This window comes from Astyanax mexicanus, chromosome 12 (assembly GCF_023375975.1).
Source record: "Astyanax mexicanus isolate ESR-SI-001 chromosome 12, AstMex3_surface, whole genome shotgun sequence".
Taxonomy (NCBI): domain Eukaryota; kingdom Metazoa; phylum Chordata; class Actinopteri; order Characiformes; family Acestrorhamphidae; genus Astyanax; species Astyanax mexicanus.
In genome coordinates this window covers 35,066,722-35,085,027 of record NC_064419.1, presented here as the reverse complement: position 1 = coordinate 35,085,027, position 18,306 = coordinate 35,066,722, and the positions used below count along the sequence as shown (strand labels likewise).

The following is an 18,306-nucleotide window of genomic DNA, read 5'->3' as shown; positions in this document are numbered from 1 at the left end:
TAATTTAGACTATGGCCATTTATTCATGTACCATATTTTTCACACCATAAGGCACACAAAAAGTAAACAAAACTGTAATTCCTCAAAAAAAAAAAGTTAAACAAGTGCTGGATGTTAATCTACACAGATTTCTCTCCTAAAATCTTTTATTTTGGTGAGTAAAGCGTTTCCGTTTATTTACAGTAAGCTTATATTGAGATGTTGTTCTTCCCAAGTAGCTTGTTTTAACACGGTAAACACGCAGACTACAGTCAAATATACTCACCTCTGAACGGCAAAAGAGTTACCGCTTAGCATGGTCAGCGGCTAATGCTAATACTGCTCCAGCCTTTGTGTTGGGGAAACTTCACTGAAACTCCTGTATAACTGTACTACAGTGGAGTGCCTTTACTGCTCCTTACTACCTGACACACCGGATTATAAGGCGCACTGGCGATTTTTGGGAAAAGTAAAGGGTTTTAAGTGTGTAAATTTGGTGTAAAATTTGGTGATGATTTTCGTAGTTTTTAATATTGCAATATATTTAGCAGAAAACAGTATGGCAATGTCAGGTTTTTACAGTATCATACAGGCCCAGATCGTCAGGCCCAGAGTCAGTATGTATATCCAATTTTATTTCCATAAGCAGTGTTGGGCACGTTACTTTGAAAAAGTAATTAGTTATAGTTACTAATTACTTCTCCAAAAAACTATAACTATAACTAAAACTGTAACTGAGTTACTAACGGAGTTACTCCACTACAAATTAACTATTGCGTTACTTCTGTGTTATTTGCCCCCCAAAAAATTAAGTAGAAAATAAATTATGTAATTACTATTATTATTAGAAAAATAACAAACGAAAATAAACCCAAAATGTTGACAAAAATATAATCTAACTAATAAAAAAAAAAAGAAACAAAAAACTTTACACGACCAAAGAAAATTACTAAGACTTGTAATACTGAAAAAAACGGAAAAAAACAATATGCGTCAGGGGATGAAATTAAACAAACCAAACCACACTCAAAGGAAAAATGTATATATAAACAAAACAAAAGAATGGACAAAAACAACAATCTAATGAATCTAATCAAACAGCTTCACCAAGGAGGAAAAGAGAAAACAGCAGCACCACCGGAGCAGCTAAAGAGAGCTTAATGTCCTTAAAACGGAATTTGGCTTGTCCACGTCTGAAAACAATTCTCTCATTAACCTCTACAAATTCTACAAATATCTAATAATTAAAAAACAAAAGAGAGTAATATTCCTACCTGGAGTAAAGCCGTGGAACAGCGAAATGGTGATGATAGGAAGAGATAAAGCAACAGAGATGCGCAGCAGAAACCAAATGAAGGCCTCAGACCCCGGCACAACACTACAACAGCAATCACTGAATTGATTAGAGCACGCAAATCGTCGCACTCACTTCACCATGCCAAACCACACGTAAACCCACAGGCATCCTTCCGTCCCTTGTGAATCACACACACTTTGTCTGTATGCGCAAAGTTTAAAAAAAAAGTTAATTAAGCAGCTAAAGTAACGAGCAGGTAAGGTGTAGTTACAGTCAGAGTAATTAGATAGATTACTCGCTACTGAAAAAAGTAACAGAGTTACTCCCGGATTTAAAGTTGCTGTTTTGTAGATATAACAATATCTTTGTACGACAGTAACAAAAAACTGGCTAAATTAACATTAAAAGCAACTTATAATTATTTTTGCATGCTCACTCTTTGATAGTGTTGTCTGAGTGTTTATGGACTTCAGTGTAGTTCATTCAGCACTGGGGGATTTACTGTAGCTGTGATTGAGTTGAGATTTACAGGCCTGAGGCTGATGTTTTCATCTGTTGCCTTGGAGTTCATTTTGATGTGTATGGTTTAATACTCTTTTGGCATTCTGATTGTTTTACTTGGAGTAGCATTTAGGTAAATTTTGTGAAAAAATTAGCTGTCAAGTCCTTCTGTTACCGTTTACTCTGGGTCTGTTCAATATTCTAAACCACATGACTTTCAGCTGAACGAAATGATTAAAGCACTTTAGTGCTGCACAGTATGTTGTTTCAGCATCGTCATCATTCGTGCACGTGCAAATACTGCACTGCAGGATGTGCTGTGTCATGTAAGACAGATTTAATGTAATCATGTTGGTAAAACTTTTTGCTGTTTGATACAAAAGACAAATTTGCACTTTTTTTATATTTATCATATCTGCTCAATGTCAATTATTTTACTCTAGTTTGGATTCACTGGGTCCTTTATTAATATCATGACATGTTGGATCTTTAACTTTTAGTGACGTCTTGTGTTTCTTTTCCTTTAATATTGCAATATAAGGGTTTTTACCAGTGTGAAACCTGGAATATTATGTAATTTTCATATATAAAATAAATTACTAGAATGCCTACAAAATAGATTGGTGACTACAAAATGGTGATTTCACCAATGAATAAATGGTTGTCATTGTCCCCACATGGTATTAAATGATTGTGGAGTTTTTAGACAGATGTTAATGTCAATACATTTTTAATGTGGGCGCTCTTGGGTATGTCACGATAATGACCAATGTTTCAATAACTGTGATTCCATAAACACAGTGTGCAGTGACTGCAGTAGGTGAAGAAATATATATATATATATATATATATATATATATATATATATATATATATATATATTCCAAATTATAATTAATAAACATTCTGTTGTAATAAAAAGGGTATAATTGCTTTGTAATGCATGCTATTATATTATATCTATATATCTGTGGCATTTAATGGTCTTAAAATAACAACAATAGAGTTTATTGAAATTATTTATTAGACGATATATTGTCCACAAAAAATATATATTGTGGCAGGTCTAGGTGCTGTTGTCCCAAACTGCACGCTACATGATTTATCATTTAAATTTTTTGTTACAAGTAAAGTGCCTGCATTAGAAGTGCATGTATTAATGTAGTAAGCAACGTGGCACCGTGCATTATGTAATGTTGTTACCCTCCCATTGCATACTTTTCAGTTTCATTTAATGGCTATGTATGAGTGAGCCAAACAGCATATTGCTACAGCCTGTAAATTATTCTTATATTTTTTCTTGATACTGAAATTTTTATACTCTAGTTTAGGTAAAGGTTTGGAATGGCATAAACAGAGCTTATCTGTTAACACCAAGGTATTTTTTTTATTGCAAAACAATGCTCTAAAGCAGGGGTGTCCAAACTTTTTTTGTTGGGGGCTAACTTTCTTTTTGTCGACTAACTATCTTTATCTTTGACAGTGTTGTGCAAACTAAGATTTTTCAAATTGATGTTTAATTTCATGATGTCTCTTAATGTAAAACTCCTTAATTATGGCAACTTCTTTAGCCCGTTTTTCTGTGCTAGAAATGCGCCCTCTCTCCGCTTTTAGACTCTTTTGCCCGTTTTTCTGCGCTAGAAATGCGCACTCTCTCCGACTCTTTGGCCCGTTTCTGACACCTAGCGTTTAAACTTTGAATCTCACATTATAAAAACCTGCTTAACAGCGGGCCAACTTTCATTCTATTTCTAAAATACCGTAGTTTGGACACCCTTGGCTAAAAGCAATATTTTAATTTTTGGTGTTAAATTGATTGAATTAAGAACACACACCAAAAACGTATTTTGATATTTCATCAATAAATTCATGTTAATTAGATTATAAATTAAATATCATTTCGAGTAGACAACTTATTGCAAAAAAAGTGTTACGTGTATCAATAAAAATCATAAGATTTTGCGCGCATAGAGTGAACCAAGTGTCCGTGAGTATATGAATTCTTTGTTCAGACTGTAATGGTGATTTTAGCCTCTAAAGCATTAAAAAATGCAGCACATGCTCTTTATCATCTTCTATTGTAATAAATAAAATATAAAACCCACATCTTTAAAGTTTAAGTTGCAGTAGAAGCAGCTAGACCACACAGATATCAAGTGGTTGCAAACATTTGTTGCTAATGAAACATAAAAGAACAAAGTGTTTCTGCATTTAATCCGGTACCGTGAGATTCCATATAAAGCTTGGTATGCGGTGGATGACATCAGGAGATTTGTAGTGGTGCTGAATTAACAGGTGCACACAGCTGTTGTGCAGCACTGCGAGTCTGAGCAGAGCGCTATCACAAATCTAACGTCTCTTTCTCCTTCTTCTTTTTTTCTCACAGAGTGACCGTCTCCTCATTAAGGGAGGGAAGATTGTGAACGATGACCAGTCCTTCCATGCTGACATCTATATGGAAGATGGAGTCATTAAGTAAGTGGGAGTTTTTGTGAACAATCAGGAAAAACATTATTATACATATACATAAAACATTATTTTACATATATGTATATATATATATAGCTCTGGAAAAAATTAAAAGGCCACTTGAATGATGAGTTTCTTCGATTTTACACCAGGAGTGGAATAAAGTTATTCAAAAACAGTATGTAAGACTGGTGAAGGTGAACATGCCAAGATGCATGAAATAATGTGATTAAAAACAGGGTTATTCCACCAAATATTGATTTCTGAACTCTTAAATCTTTATGAATATGAACTTCTTTTCTTTGCATTATTTGAGATCTGAAAGCTCTGCATCTTTTTTGTTATTTCAGCCATTTCTCATTTTCTGCAAATAAATGCTCTAAATTACAATATTTTTATTTGGAATTTGAGAGAAATGTTGTGTGTAGTTTATAGAATAAAACAACAATGTTTATTTTACTCAAACATATACCTATTAATAGCAAAATCAGATAAACTGTTTCAGAAACTGGAGTGGGCTCTTATTTTTTTTCAGAGCTGTATATAGGGTTGCAACGGTATGAGATTTTCACGGTATGATAACCGTCTCAGAAAATACCGCGGTATCACGGTTATCACGGTATCACAGTTTGTTACATATATTATTAAACTGACCCTTAAAGAAATTACAACAAAGGTTTTTTGTTCAATTAACTATTTATTGTAGAAACCTGGAACAACTATATAGATAATGTCTCCTTAAAAAAATAAGCTGTACACCATTAGGTGAAGGAAACCAGGTTTTTCCACTACTCTTAAGGGCATTAAGGGTGTATATATAAAAAAAAAAAAATATATATATATATATATATATATATATATATATATATATATACACACACATACACACACACACACGTGTCACACATTACATGTACTCTAAAAAGTAATGGTCCTGTATTTAAAATATTCAGTACAATTATTTAAGTTTAAATTATTTAATATCTGATAAACTGAGCCTGGGTCAGTGTCTGATCAACAACTGTTGTAAACGTCCGTTTTACTGCCAAGTTGGTATATAACCAGATACTGCAGAAAGAGGGGATTTATTTCTGACATGATCCTCACAATAGAGATTTCTATTTTAAGGCTTTCACAGCGAGTCTGGTTTTAACATATGAAAAACAGGCACGTCAGAATTTGAAAATGAACGAATGTAAATGAATGGCGTCTTTCACATCCAGTCCGGCCAGGACCTTTACACGGACACGTGAATCCATCGTAGCACGCACTATACGCCTGTACCTGCGTGCCCAAATTTCGGATAACTCAGCGCTTTTGCGAGCGCTTACCGCATGGGTTGTGCACGACTACAAAGAGGTTTTATTTAGGTTCAGAGTAAAATTATAAACTAAACATATTCTTTGCGCTGCACAGCGGGGTGGTGTTCTCGGAGATGGGAGAACAGGTTTGGCGTATGTCCACCTTTAGCTGTGACTTTACGGCCACATTGATTACAAATCGGATAACCATCCTCGGGTGTGTTCGGCGGGTATCCGAAATAGTCCCACACTGCTGATTTTAGTTTAGCCTTTTTTTAGGCGGACGGAGATTTGTTTAGTCTGATGCACTTTCTGCCGTTCTCACCGCTGTGTGCTGAGGAGCTGAAGCGGAGCAGAGTTGCGCATGCGCGGGTGAGTTTCTCCGCTGGCTTGCCTTTTACCGGTACTAAGCAAACACACACGGTATGATAACCGTGCATTTTAATACCATGGTATACCATGAAACCGTTACCGCTGCAACCCTAGCTGTATATATATGTATATATAATTAAATCAAATTAAAGCCAACAATTTAAGATGTATTTACAGATGTAAATTATATTTACATAATTGGAATCAGAATATAACTTACTGTTATGTTCTTGTCTTGTTATCCTACTCCCACTCCCACCCACTGTCTTTGTCTCTCTTTTTTTTACTCTGTCAGGCAAATCGGGGAGAACCTCATCGTTCCTGGTGGGGTGAAAACCATCGATGCTCATGGCAGGATGCTGATTCCTGGTGGCATCGACGTTCACACCCGCTTCCAAATGCCTGATCGGGGCATGACGGCCGCTGATGACTTTTACCAGGGCACTCGCGCCGCTCTAGCTGGAGGCACCACTATGATCAGTATGTGCCAAACTGACAAGAGTTAACTTTTAAATACATACATTGATTACATTGATATCCTGTACTGTAACCTTCTCTTTTTAATCCGAATTGTCTCTCTAGTATGGTAAGGTTGTTAGTATGTTGAGCTGAAATATATAATAGTGTATGTGCATATTTGCACAAAGGCTACAGGGAATCAATAGGAAAATAAATGAGAGCAGGTGTGTAAAATGACTACTGCAGGCCATTTTTAAAACACTGGAGACAGTTATCTGCCCCAGCCTCTCCTCCCCAGACACGAAGCTTACACAGGTTGAGTCAGTAAAGAGTCAAACTTTCGATTTTTGTCAAGCTGGTTGATGCTGAGGTAGTAAACAGCTGTGGCCCATCTGCTCCTCCATTGTGACTGATAGCTGTTGACGTTTGCATGACTGCGTTGGTCAGAACTAGTCTGGCTCACTTTACCTATTTCAAATATGTCTTGTAACCCAGCCGCACAAGAACTTGAATGTTGAAATTTAGGAGAAAATAACCAGATCTGCCTCTGTTTTTTAGTGTTTCTGTTTTGTTTCTTTCCAATATATTCTCATGTTTTACTGGTTACAGAGCTGTTAAAAAGATGCCAAGGCTGTAGCACACTGTTCTGTTTCATACATGTCAACCCGGGGTGTGAAAATTGGACTGGGGTATGGGCAGTAAAACAATTTCTGCTCAGGTCAGAAAGTCAAAGAAGAACATACTGGCTGAAGTGCTGCTGTCAAGAGATGTCAAACTTGAAATATAATGCATACAAGTCACTTATGGTGTTCCACTATGTTTCAGTAATGATCTAATATACAGCTCTGAAAAAAATTAAAAGACCACTTCAGTTTCTCTGATTTTGCTATTCATAGGTATATGTTTGAGTAAAATTGTTGATTAACAGTTGTTGATTAATTCTATAAACTACGGACAACATTTCTCTCAAATTCCTAATAAAAATATTGTAATCAAGAGCATTTAAGAGCAGAAAATGAGAAATGGCTAAAATAACAAAAAAAGATGCAGAACTTTCAGACCTCAAATAATGCAAAGGAAATAAGTTTATATTCATAAAGTTCATAGAGTCCAGAAATCAATATTTGGTGGAATAACCCTGGTTTTTAATCGCAGTTTTCATGCAACTTGGCATTTTCTCCTCCACCAGTCTTACACACTGCTTTTGGATAAATTTATGCCAATCCTGATGCAAAAATGATGGCTTGTGATTATCCATCTTCCTCTTGATTATATTCCAGAGATTTTTAATTTGATAAAATCAAAGAAACCCAGATTTTTATAAGTGGTCCCTTATTTTTTGCAGAGCTGGATGTACTCCTACTGTTTAAGGGTTAAAAAAAAAAATTCTACATTGCTGGTATTAATCCTGTACAACAGAGGTATCTATCGCTCTGCTGTTCCTGGGATGGTCCTGATGAGAGCCAGTTTCATCATAATTCTTTTAATGGTCTTTAGAATTAGTTGTAGTTCTTGCCATAATATTGATTAGAAGATAACTCAACTTTACACTTGATGCTCTTAAACACATTAAAATGCAAAAAATTCAAGTATTTTATTCTTGACAAGTTGAGCACAGCTGTTAACTGAAAGCCATTCCAGGTGACTACTTTAAGGAATCTACTTTGAAGAATCTAAAATCTTAAAACATTTTCTGATTTGTTTAACACTTTCTTGTTTACTAAATAACGCCATATGTTTTTCTTTATAGTTTGGATGACTTCAGTGTTAATCTACAATGCAGAACATTTTTATATAATGAAAAAATACTCAATTTGAAGGTGAATTTTGTTTAAGGGTTAAAAAAACAGGCTAGACAATTAGTGTAGTAGACAATTACATGTAATTTACAATAGTAAAGAATTCCGACTCCCTCCTTTAATTCTGCTCACTTGCTGAGCTCTCATAGGATTGCCTGGTATGTGGTAGGCTGCAGCAGATGTCATGTCTGGGTGGATGTGTGAGATGATTTGGTGAGTGCAAGACCATAAGGCCAGAGCGCATGTGTGTATGTGTGTGAGATTCGGTCCACTCGGTCGGGCCCGGCGTTGCAGCTCCAGGCATGTGCAGAATGCGACAGCAGAGCTTCAGCTAGCCCAAATGAGCAGGACTCAGTAAGGGCTGCCAATTAGCTGTTTCCTGGCGCTCTCCCAGGACTGCACTCCCTCATGCTTTCTCCCACTCAGGGCGGCTGGGATACATTGTTTCTGCTGGTGTTCTCTCGTGCTGCTGGATGGAGTGTTTGATTTCCCTTGTTTGGGAGGTCAGGGAGGGAGATGGAGAGATTAGAATGTGACTGCCACTGTTGTGAAAGTTAACAGAGTAAGGGGTGAACGTAAACACTGATGTATTGGTATTACTTATTCACAATGCTGACACTGTGTTTGTGTGTGTGTGTGTGTTTCACAGTTGACCATGTGGTGCCAGAGCCTGGAGTTAGCCTCATATCAGCCTTTAACCAGTGGAGGGAGTGGGCTGACAGCAAGTCGTGCTGTGATTACTCTCTCCATGTTGACCTCACCGAGTGGCATGGGGGCATACAGGAGGAGATGGAGACCCTGGTGAAAGATCATGGTACCAATCACAAACTTCTTTATATAATGAACTGTTTAACTTGCTGACACAAGTATAGTTTATAGGGGTGTGCAATATCGTATCGTACACGATAATATTGTTAAAAAAATTTAATATCATGAACGATATTATACCCTAAGATACTGGTCATATCACCCATCCCATTTCCCATTATATATCTACTAGAGACAGATTATATCTGTCCAGTATCATTTATTTTACTTTAATCCTGGATATATAAAGATATTTGGAGTGTTTTATTAGTAGCATGACGTTCTGGATCACTGACTTCTGTTACAAATGTGATTAAATTCTTGTATTTTGTAATATCTCACTTAGGGGTGTTCAGAATTATATTGTATGCAATAATAAAATATATTTTTTAAAAAGTGTTTTGTCAAATCGACAAGAGTATCATAACGAAAATAACATGGAATATCGTGATATTATTTTAGGGCCATATCGCACACCCCTAGTAGTTCATACACTGCAGAATTTGGTTGCATTCTTAAAGGGCAAAAAAGTTTTTGTAAGAATTAAAGGGAAATTCCAGCAGAGTGTTTTTTGCCTTTTTTGCCTAATTCAGATACTGAGATTTAAACAAAGTTGTTTAGATTGCTAAACTGGTGATGAAAGTATTGTAAGCACTGTAGAATTAATAATGTTTCCAGTTCAAATATAGCCATTTCATTTGCTATCCACCATATCTATTAAAACTATGTATCTTCTTTTGTATTCTTCTGATGTAAATGCATTTTAAAGCCATTTTATTTTAAAATGTTTGCCTTATATCTTTTTGCTAAACAGTGTCTCTGAAATTTGGCTGCTAATATAAGAGGAATGCATTTAATACATTTAAAAAATCAGTGCTTTTTCCCCCTAATTTACTCCCCCTAATTTGTTTACTATTTATTTACTTTATTTGCTTTTTTTCCTGGCTAGTGTCCAACATTGCTCACAAGATAACACTAGGGCTGCAACTTATGATTATTTTGGTAGTCGACTGATCTGATGATTATTTTTCAATCAGTCGACTAGTCAGCGATTATTTCTGCCATGTCCTCCATCTCTAAAAACAATAGAAACAGCTGAACATGAGATTTAAAAGTGTGTAAGTGAGCCATTTACGCATCTACCACTGTGTTTCTGTCCCCAGCACTTTGTGTAATGCGGTACTGTTACAAATGAACAATTAATCAACAACAAAATTTGTAGTTGACAAATTTAAATAATCGGCACTGTCGATTATACCGACTAATCGCTGCAGCCCTAGATAACACCTTACAACATATACAGGTGTGGGTGTTTTCAAGCCATCCCCTGGTTTATCACTTCTTGATCAAGTTACATACTGCTATCCCATCACTTTTGGCATTTCAGTGTATTATTGTCTTTGTTTTTTTGTATCTAATCATTGTTCTTTGTGTTCCTTTTAGGTGTAAACTCTTTCCTGGTCTATTTGGCTTATAAGGATGTTTTCCAGCTTAATGATTCCCAGGTATGACTGTGAAGCTTTTAACATATAATATGATGGTTTTTAAACATTTTGACTGCAGAAGACGTATCTTCTATATTCTTTTTTCTTTTTTACGAATTGATCTTATCAGATGTGCTTTACATTGTGTGAACACGTAGTAATGCTACAAAATCAGTAGGATTCCTCTTACTGCAGAAGCGCCCTCTAGCAGGCCCGCCGGCTGGCCCGTTCTGACTATGTGAAGTAGAATGCTTAAAAGCGTCAAATATTCTAAACACACCGACCAACTAACCAACTCATATGCTTTAGTACTACTTTAACTACCTGCATGCAAATTTACAACCATCTAAATGAAACCAGTGGCCAGAAATCTCCAACTGAAAACATGGGGAACACGCCTCCCCAAAAAATAGCCTTATAAAATATTATTAATATGTAAAATAACATCAGATTATATTATAGAAAATTCACTTACTATCACAGCATCCACAGTATAGCACTGAACCGCAGATAAGATATCCATAAAGTCCTTTTTTCGCCTGCTCACTTCTCCTCACAAACACGTGTTTATTTTCAGCGCAGCCGCAACGTCATATTCTCAAGCTCCTAGCGACCACACAATGTAATATTTTCACGTAAAGTGGTACATGAATACAAAGCTAAGGGTGTCTTCTTCTAGATTCTATGTTTTTATTGGTCTACAAACCACTGTCTTTTAATCCAATGGCATGAGCGCTGGATCGCGCTGGTGTTCAGGGCTGTCCAAACAAATCAGGTCATAGCCTTTCTCCACCGTCACAAAAGTGATTGACACCTATTTCAACCAATAGTCCACGTGTTGCGCTGTCACCAAAAAAAAAAAACACTCCAAACGCCAAACTCCATAGCACACACAGCGCGCAAACATGTGATTTTATGTGTCATTTCATCAAAAAAATATTAATATTCCTCTGAGATGGACTTACATTAATTTATTTTATCACAAAGAAACAAAAAAATATTAAAATGTTGTTTTATAGAGACAGATTTATCTCTGTGTTAGACTGGGGCGCTCTGGAGAGGTTTTGAAGCCTTTGGAGACGCCTGGTGGACACCTTACATAATGCAGTGTAATTTCTCAGTGCTTTCATATAATGTTTTCAAATTTTGTAATTTTTTTGTCAAGACCCTAATAAACCAGGAAATGTAGAGAATAATTGGCTATTCATCACCAACATCCATACACACACTATAAACTCCAAATATAACAGGCGCTTTTTCCTCTGCATTTGATGTTCTCAAATAGAACCTAAATAATGAAAATTCCCTCTTGGAAGTGAATTACTGTTTTGTCCCAAGTGTCTACTTCAGTTTAAGCCCTGAATGGTCATTGTGCTATATGTTAAACTTAAGATATCCAGTGTGATAGCATAGTAGTGCAAATCTCATGAAAATGAGCAAAAAAATGGATCTGCAGTAAAAGGTTAAAAATGTTTTTGGCTTCTTCTGTGAAGTTATCAATTGTTTATTTGCAGACAAACCTTCAAAATATTATAGAATATTTCATATTTAACATAATGTATAGGGCCAGCTAAAGTTTGGGTACACCTTTTTATTGAATGTTTTATTTTTTAATTAATTTTTCCTAAATTACTGGTAACTCTGATGAACTTATCCTGTGCAACAGGGGTATCTATTGGTGTTCCGTTTCTTGGGCGGTCCTGATGAGAGCCAGTTTCATCATCATGTTTTTAATGGTCTTTGGAATTTGTTGTAGTTCTTGACATAATATAGATTAGAAGATTACTCAAATAGGGTTATTCGCTAAATACCAACTGTACCTCTTCACAATGTTACACTTGATGCTCTCAAACACATTAAAATGCAAAAAATTAAGTTTTTAACTCTTGACAAGTTCAGCACAGCTATTAACTGAAAGTCATTCCAGGTGACTACTTTGAAGAATATAATATGTAAAACATTTTCTGGTTTGTTTAACACTTTCTTGTTTACTAAATAATGCCATGTGTTTTTCTTTATAGTTTGGGTGACTTCAGTGTTAATCTACAATGCAGAACATTTTTAAATAATGAAAAAATACTGAATTTGAAAGTGTTTCCTAACGTTTGACTGGTACTGTGTCTTACATAGCTAATTTACTGGCTAAGAGAAAGCCCTGTAGCAGTCTCATTCTGCAGAGGAGAGAGGAGGGCTGTGTATATTTGGCTGGCAGTCTCTAAGGAATCAACCGGCATGCAATAAAAGCCTCTATTTCCTGCAGCTGTAGATTCCAGCTAGATTCACTACAGATGATGAGAGCCACCTTTTGTCGGCAGTTTGAATGCGAGCTGCTGTCAGCAGTGGGTTGAACAGACCTTGAGAGTTCATTTTTCTCACTCTTGTAAAGCAGCTATACTGTACCTGGTGTTTGGCAGCAATATCTGCTGTCATCCATTATAGCTTTAGTAATCTGCCATGTTGCCAAATATGCCTTAACAGTATTTGATTCGTGTCCCCAGTCTTATGATCATTGTCCTCGTGTCACTGCATCCTTGCCAGCAAATGCATTACTGCTGTCTGTCAGTGCACATAACAATTCCCGACTTTGTGTATTTCCTGCGTAGATGTACGAGGTGTTCAGCGTGATCCGTGACCTGGGTGCCATCGCACAAGTTCATGCTGAGAATGGTGACATCATTGCTGAGGTAACATTGCAGAGTTTTTTCTGCGTGTATAAAAACCATCCATCCTGCTGTCTGTCTGTGACTTGGCCTCCCTCTAATGGTCTTGGTGTTAATGCTTTCAGGAGCAGAAAAGGATCCTAGATCTTGGCATCACTGGGCCAGAGGGACACGTCCTCAGTCGCCCAGAAGAGGTAAGCAACCTGTAAAATGTCTAGTAGTAGTGGTAGTAGAATTAAAGATTGTTATTTAAAGACCAAAAAATAAGAGACCACTTAAAAATTAGAGTTTGTTTGATTTTACCAAATTAAAAACCTCCAGAAAATAATCAAGAGGAAGATGGATAATCACAAGCCACCAAACCAAGCTGAACAGCTTGGAAGTTTTGCACCAGGAGTGGCATGAAGTATTCTAAAGCAGTGTGTAAGACTGGTGGAGGAGAACATGCCGAGATGCATTAAAACTGTGTGTGTGTAAAAAACAGGGTTATTCCACCAAATATTGATTTCTGAACTCTTAAAACTTTATGAATATAAACTTGTTAACTTGCATTATTTGAGTTCAGAAAGCTCTGCATAATTTTTGTTATTTCAGCCATTTCTCATTTTCTGCAAATAAATGCTCTAAATGACAATATTTTTATTTGGAATTTGGGAGAAATGTTGCCTGTAGTTTACTTTACTCAAACATATACCTATAAATAGCCAAATTTGAGAAAATGAATCAGAAACTGAAAAGGTCTCTTAATTTTTTTCAGAGCTGTATGTTGTTTTAGGGCTCCTTAAAACTCCTTTCATTATAAATTGTATTTTTTTTAATGTATTGTACATATGTGATCATTGTATACTAATTAAATCATCCTCAAAATGCTCAATTGAGTCCCCCATAACGCTTGTTTTTGCTCAAACATAATTTACCGATCTATACACTGTAGCTGCACAGCTTGGATTAGGGTGTGTCAGTGTATCCAGCTCTTCTCAGCAGAGGAGACTGATCTGTTCGTTCTCGCTTGTTAATTCTGTGTATTGTTGATGTAAAAGTTTAGCATAGCTGCCAACAGGCACGCACTATGGGTTTGTGCACTGCTGCATGTCCATGTGTGTGTAAAAAGCAGGGATATATTCACTGCCACAATATCAATGAACATCTGACAGTTGACATCTGATTAGTCACTGCTGCACCTCTGTTTTCCATTGCCAAGATAGCAATACGCCATAATTTAAAATTTTACCTGAACACACCCCATTTCCAGAACACCATGCCCATCAGCGTAGATATATTCACAAGGCATGAAAATAGATGTTGGGCGGAGTGTAAGATAGCAATGAGCATTGGGACACGTCTTGCACAGGGTGCCCTTGGTCTGTCTGGGAAACCACTAAAGCCTGGTGTAGCGTCCACTGTTCTCAGGTTAAGGATACATTTTAATATACAAATCTGAAAAAAGTAAGAAATATAAGCCAGTATAGATAAATAAATACCACATTTATTCCCTGTCCAAAAACATAAATGCTGATATGTGAGTTAAAGACGTGTTCAGTTGAAATCCTTCCACTTTTTTTTCTTTTTGTATGCAGGCCCATTGATCACCCCACTGAGACAGTTTGAGCTGCATTTAGATCAGACAGTTGGCCTGCAGACAGCACAGTCAGCATTTGGCAGATGCTGAGTCGAGGTTTAGTGCAGGGCTCAGGTTGTAATTCAGTTTGAATGTTGGTGAATAAGTTCATGCTGTTTTTATAGGTGGAGGCCGAGGCAGTCAATCGCGCAGTAACGGTGGCCAATCAAACCAACTGCCCCCTGTACGTCACCAAGGTGATGAGCAAGAGTGCTGCTGATGTCATCGCTCAGGCCAGGAAAAAAGGTGAGGCCACCCTTCAGTCTTTCACGACAGAACAATGATTCATTTCCAGGCATGATTGCGGTCACTGCACTTAAATGAAACTTCCACAGTATGAATTATACAGTATTATTCAAAGGGGGCCGCTCTATTGTCATACAGTGAGTGTTCAGGGTAATTAGTTTTTACTTGCTTTGGGAGGGTAAATGGTTGTATGAACCATCTCCTTTGATATCTTGTCTCTCTTTTATTGCAAGACATTTTAATAAAAGAACAAAAAAGCTATTGAACCAATGGTGTATAGACATAAGATTATAGTTATGGTTACTCTTAACCAGGAGTGATTACAATTACTGTGGTATTGACTAAGTCTATTGACTAAGCCTATAAGTAAGTTATAAGACTAACTTGTTATATCAGTTTATATTGATGTAAAACAGTATTTCTTTAAGACATTGCTTCATTGCTACACATAATATATACCCAAAAATATATATATATATTTTTTCATATTTTTTACTATGCTAATAATTTAACTTCTAGTTTTTACATATTATATAGTAGAGATGCAGCTACATAAAATTGACTCTGTACTATCAGTGTGGATGTTTTGGTGCATGCACTCATACTAAGAATATACAGTAGCTGTAAGCTGTTAGCAAGTCATGCTAAGCTTGGCTCCAGCTGACTGGATTCTGAATACAGCAAGTGTACACTTTACACAACTTTACACAAAACTGAAATTTTGAACAATCCAACCACTATGCAAGCAACAGTTTTAAAGGTTTTTTATCTTTTGTAACATTATGGAAAAATCTGGTGTAAAATAGATGGGATGTAGTGAAACATGATAGTGACTTCAGATTTTTGTCAAAAAAAAAACAACTCCATTCACCCCCAGCATTTTGAAATACAGCACTTTTAGCTGATGCCCTCATCAGGGTTACAATGCTAGCAATAGGGGCATAGCATTGCCCATGCAAAGAAACAGGGACGTGCACAGGAATCTTGAAGGGCAGTTGCTCTAACCTGAAGAAAGGGCACCTCTCGAGGTGTCTGAATCTGAATGATTGACTCTGAAAACTTTATTTTACGAAACTTTAGTGAAAATTACGAATCATGAAGAAAATCTTGTTTAAATATGAAATCATATTTGCCTATATTATTTTTTCCCCTTTCCTCAGAAGGGCAATATCAGCCAAGGATGGCAAAAGGGCAGTTGCCCAAGCACATTGGGCCATAGCGTCTGCACGTCTCTGCAAAGAAATCATTATTTTTACACCATTTACAAGCTGAAAGCAGCTCCACACTTTAGTAGAATTCTGAGAGCCCCAACATTTAAAATGAGGCACTAAAAACTTTAAAAGTGCACAGATAGAGATAGATTATTAAATAAACACTTTATACACAGTACCTTGAGGGAGTTCTCCAGGCGCTGACATCTGAAATTAAGTCATGATAAGTCAACTGAGAACCTCAAACAGATAGTAATTCAGTGGAAATTTTCAGCAACAGCTGGAATTCATGCATTTTCATAGAAATTATTTTACAAGCTGTTCTCCTATCCTACCTATTCATGTGTGCTCTTCAGTTGACTATAATTTGTCCCTACACCCCAAGTCCATTTCTCCTTTAAAGTTTTATACAAAAGCATTTTGTAGCATTGGCATTGACCCCCACAAGGCACTGGATACATGTACTATAACTGCAGCCTCAATAAAAGGATCACCAAAATGTTTTAAAATACACAAATTCATTCACATGACATCATTCCTTGTTTCCTCTTAAACTATAAAAACAAGCAACCAAGAGCACTTCACTCTAAAGTGTGTTTAGATATGAGTGGCCCTCGACTTTTTATTGAATTTCTGCTAAATTTCTTCGCTTGTCATCTGTCATTTCTCTCTAACAGGCACCGTAGTGTACGGGGAGCCCATCACTGCCAGCCTGGGCACGGACGGCACTCACTACTGGAGCAAAAACTGGGCCAAGGCTGCTGCTTATGTCACATCTCCACCTCTCAGCCCAGACCCCACCACCCCAGACTATCTCAACTCCCTGCTCTCCTGGTACGTGCTGCACACTTGCCCCATTTCTCCAGCCCCTGTCATAGTCAGAAATGCAGCGGTGTGCATCAACAAAGACTGCTGATGCAAGGGGTGTGACGGTGTAGGACAAGTGCCGAGCACTAGAGGGAGACATTGATCTTAATATGAAAGAAAAAAGTGAAAATATGAAAGAAAAAGAGTCCTGGAACAGGTTGACAAAACAAAGTCACAAAATCTAACTCATAATTATTTCATGCTTTACAGAAATGTGTGTTTTAAGACATTTTTCTAGGTATTAAATAATCAAAAACACATTTATTTAAATTTAGAGTAAATTGTCTTTTTTGTCATTTACAGACTGCTCCCCAAGGCAGTGCCATGATTTTGGTTACCATCCAAAAACTGGATAAAGAAATCAGTAGTTTATTCATGTATACTTAACTTAGTAAAGTCTGCTTATAGGGCAATGTAAGATGCTGTGGTGCAGAAACTAAACTTTAAACTCATATATTATTTTATTAGTGTTTATTAGTATATATTCTAGTGTTGTATATCCCCTTTATTCAGCCTCGCCTACTCTTAAATATTTGTTTCTTACTCCTTTTTGTTAGAAATTTCAATAATTGAACATGAAATGGTTTAGTCTGAAGTAGCTGCTGGCTAGTTATGCTAATGTAACATTCCAACTGTATATTTTACATTATTTAGAGCTATTTAGAGCACAGTTATTACATTTTCGAACACAACACAAAAAGATCAGGGTGTTATGGGGCACCATATACCTTAAATGTATCCTTTGCCTTCCAAGAGGCATGACAGGACCTGGATCTATGATCTTTGATCTTTTTTTTTTTAAAACATCCACCCAAATGGCCATAAGTCTGCTCTTATTGTTCTGTAGAGTTGATGCTCGGTTATAAAGGTCTGGTGAAGCAGACGCCTCTGGTGCTGTGTAAGGCTGTGTGGGAAAATATATTAGCTTATCTTATTTTCCCTGGTTCTTCTAAGCTGAAAGTAAATCTTCTGTTTTGTTTGTTTGTCTCTGTTGGATACAGTGGGGATCTGCAGATAACTGGCAGCTCTCACTGCACTTTCAACACCTCTCAGCGTGCCGTGGGCAAAGACAACTTCACCCTCATTCCAGAGGGCACTAACGGCACTGAGGAGAGGATGTCCATCGTCTGGGACAAGTGTGTGGTGAGCATGCAACACTTTCTGCACATCCTGAATGTAATGAATCTATTAGAGAATCTATCAGGATCTATCAGGACTCTCCTCTATTATTACTTT

General features: G+C 36.7%; 1 protein-coding gene across 1 annotated transcript in view; it reads left to right on the top strand.

Annotated features, from left to right (window-relative positions):
• The window catches only part of dpysl2a (dihydropyrimidinase like 2a), a 41,170-nt gene that overhangs the window by 16,996 nt on the left and 5,868 nt on the right, over positions 1–18,306 (top strand). Inside the window, exons 2-10 of the mRNA XM_007247209.4 lie at positions 4,164–4,252; positions 6,215–6,399; positions 8,827–8,991; positions 10,428–10,489; positions 13,072–13,152; positions 13,254–13,322; positions 14,872–14,992; positions 16,881–17,037; positions 18,072–18,213. Coding sequence (XP_007247271.3) covers positions 4,164–4,252; positions 6,215–6,399; positions 8,827–8,991; positions 10,428–10,489; positions 13,072–13,152; positions 13,254–13,322; positions 14,872–14,992; positions 16,881–17,037; positions 18,072–18,213 — 1,071 coding nt within the window. The remainder of the gene's footprint in view (positions 1–4,163; positions 4,253–6,214; positions 6,400–8,826; positions 8,992–10,427; positions 10,490–13,071; positions 13,153–13,253; positions 13,323–14,871; positions 14,993–16,880; positions 17,038–18,071; positions 18,214–18,306) is intronic.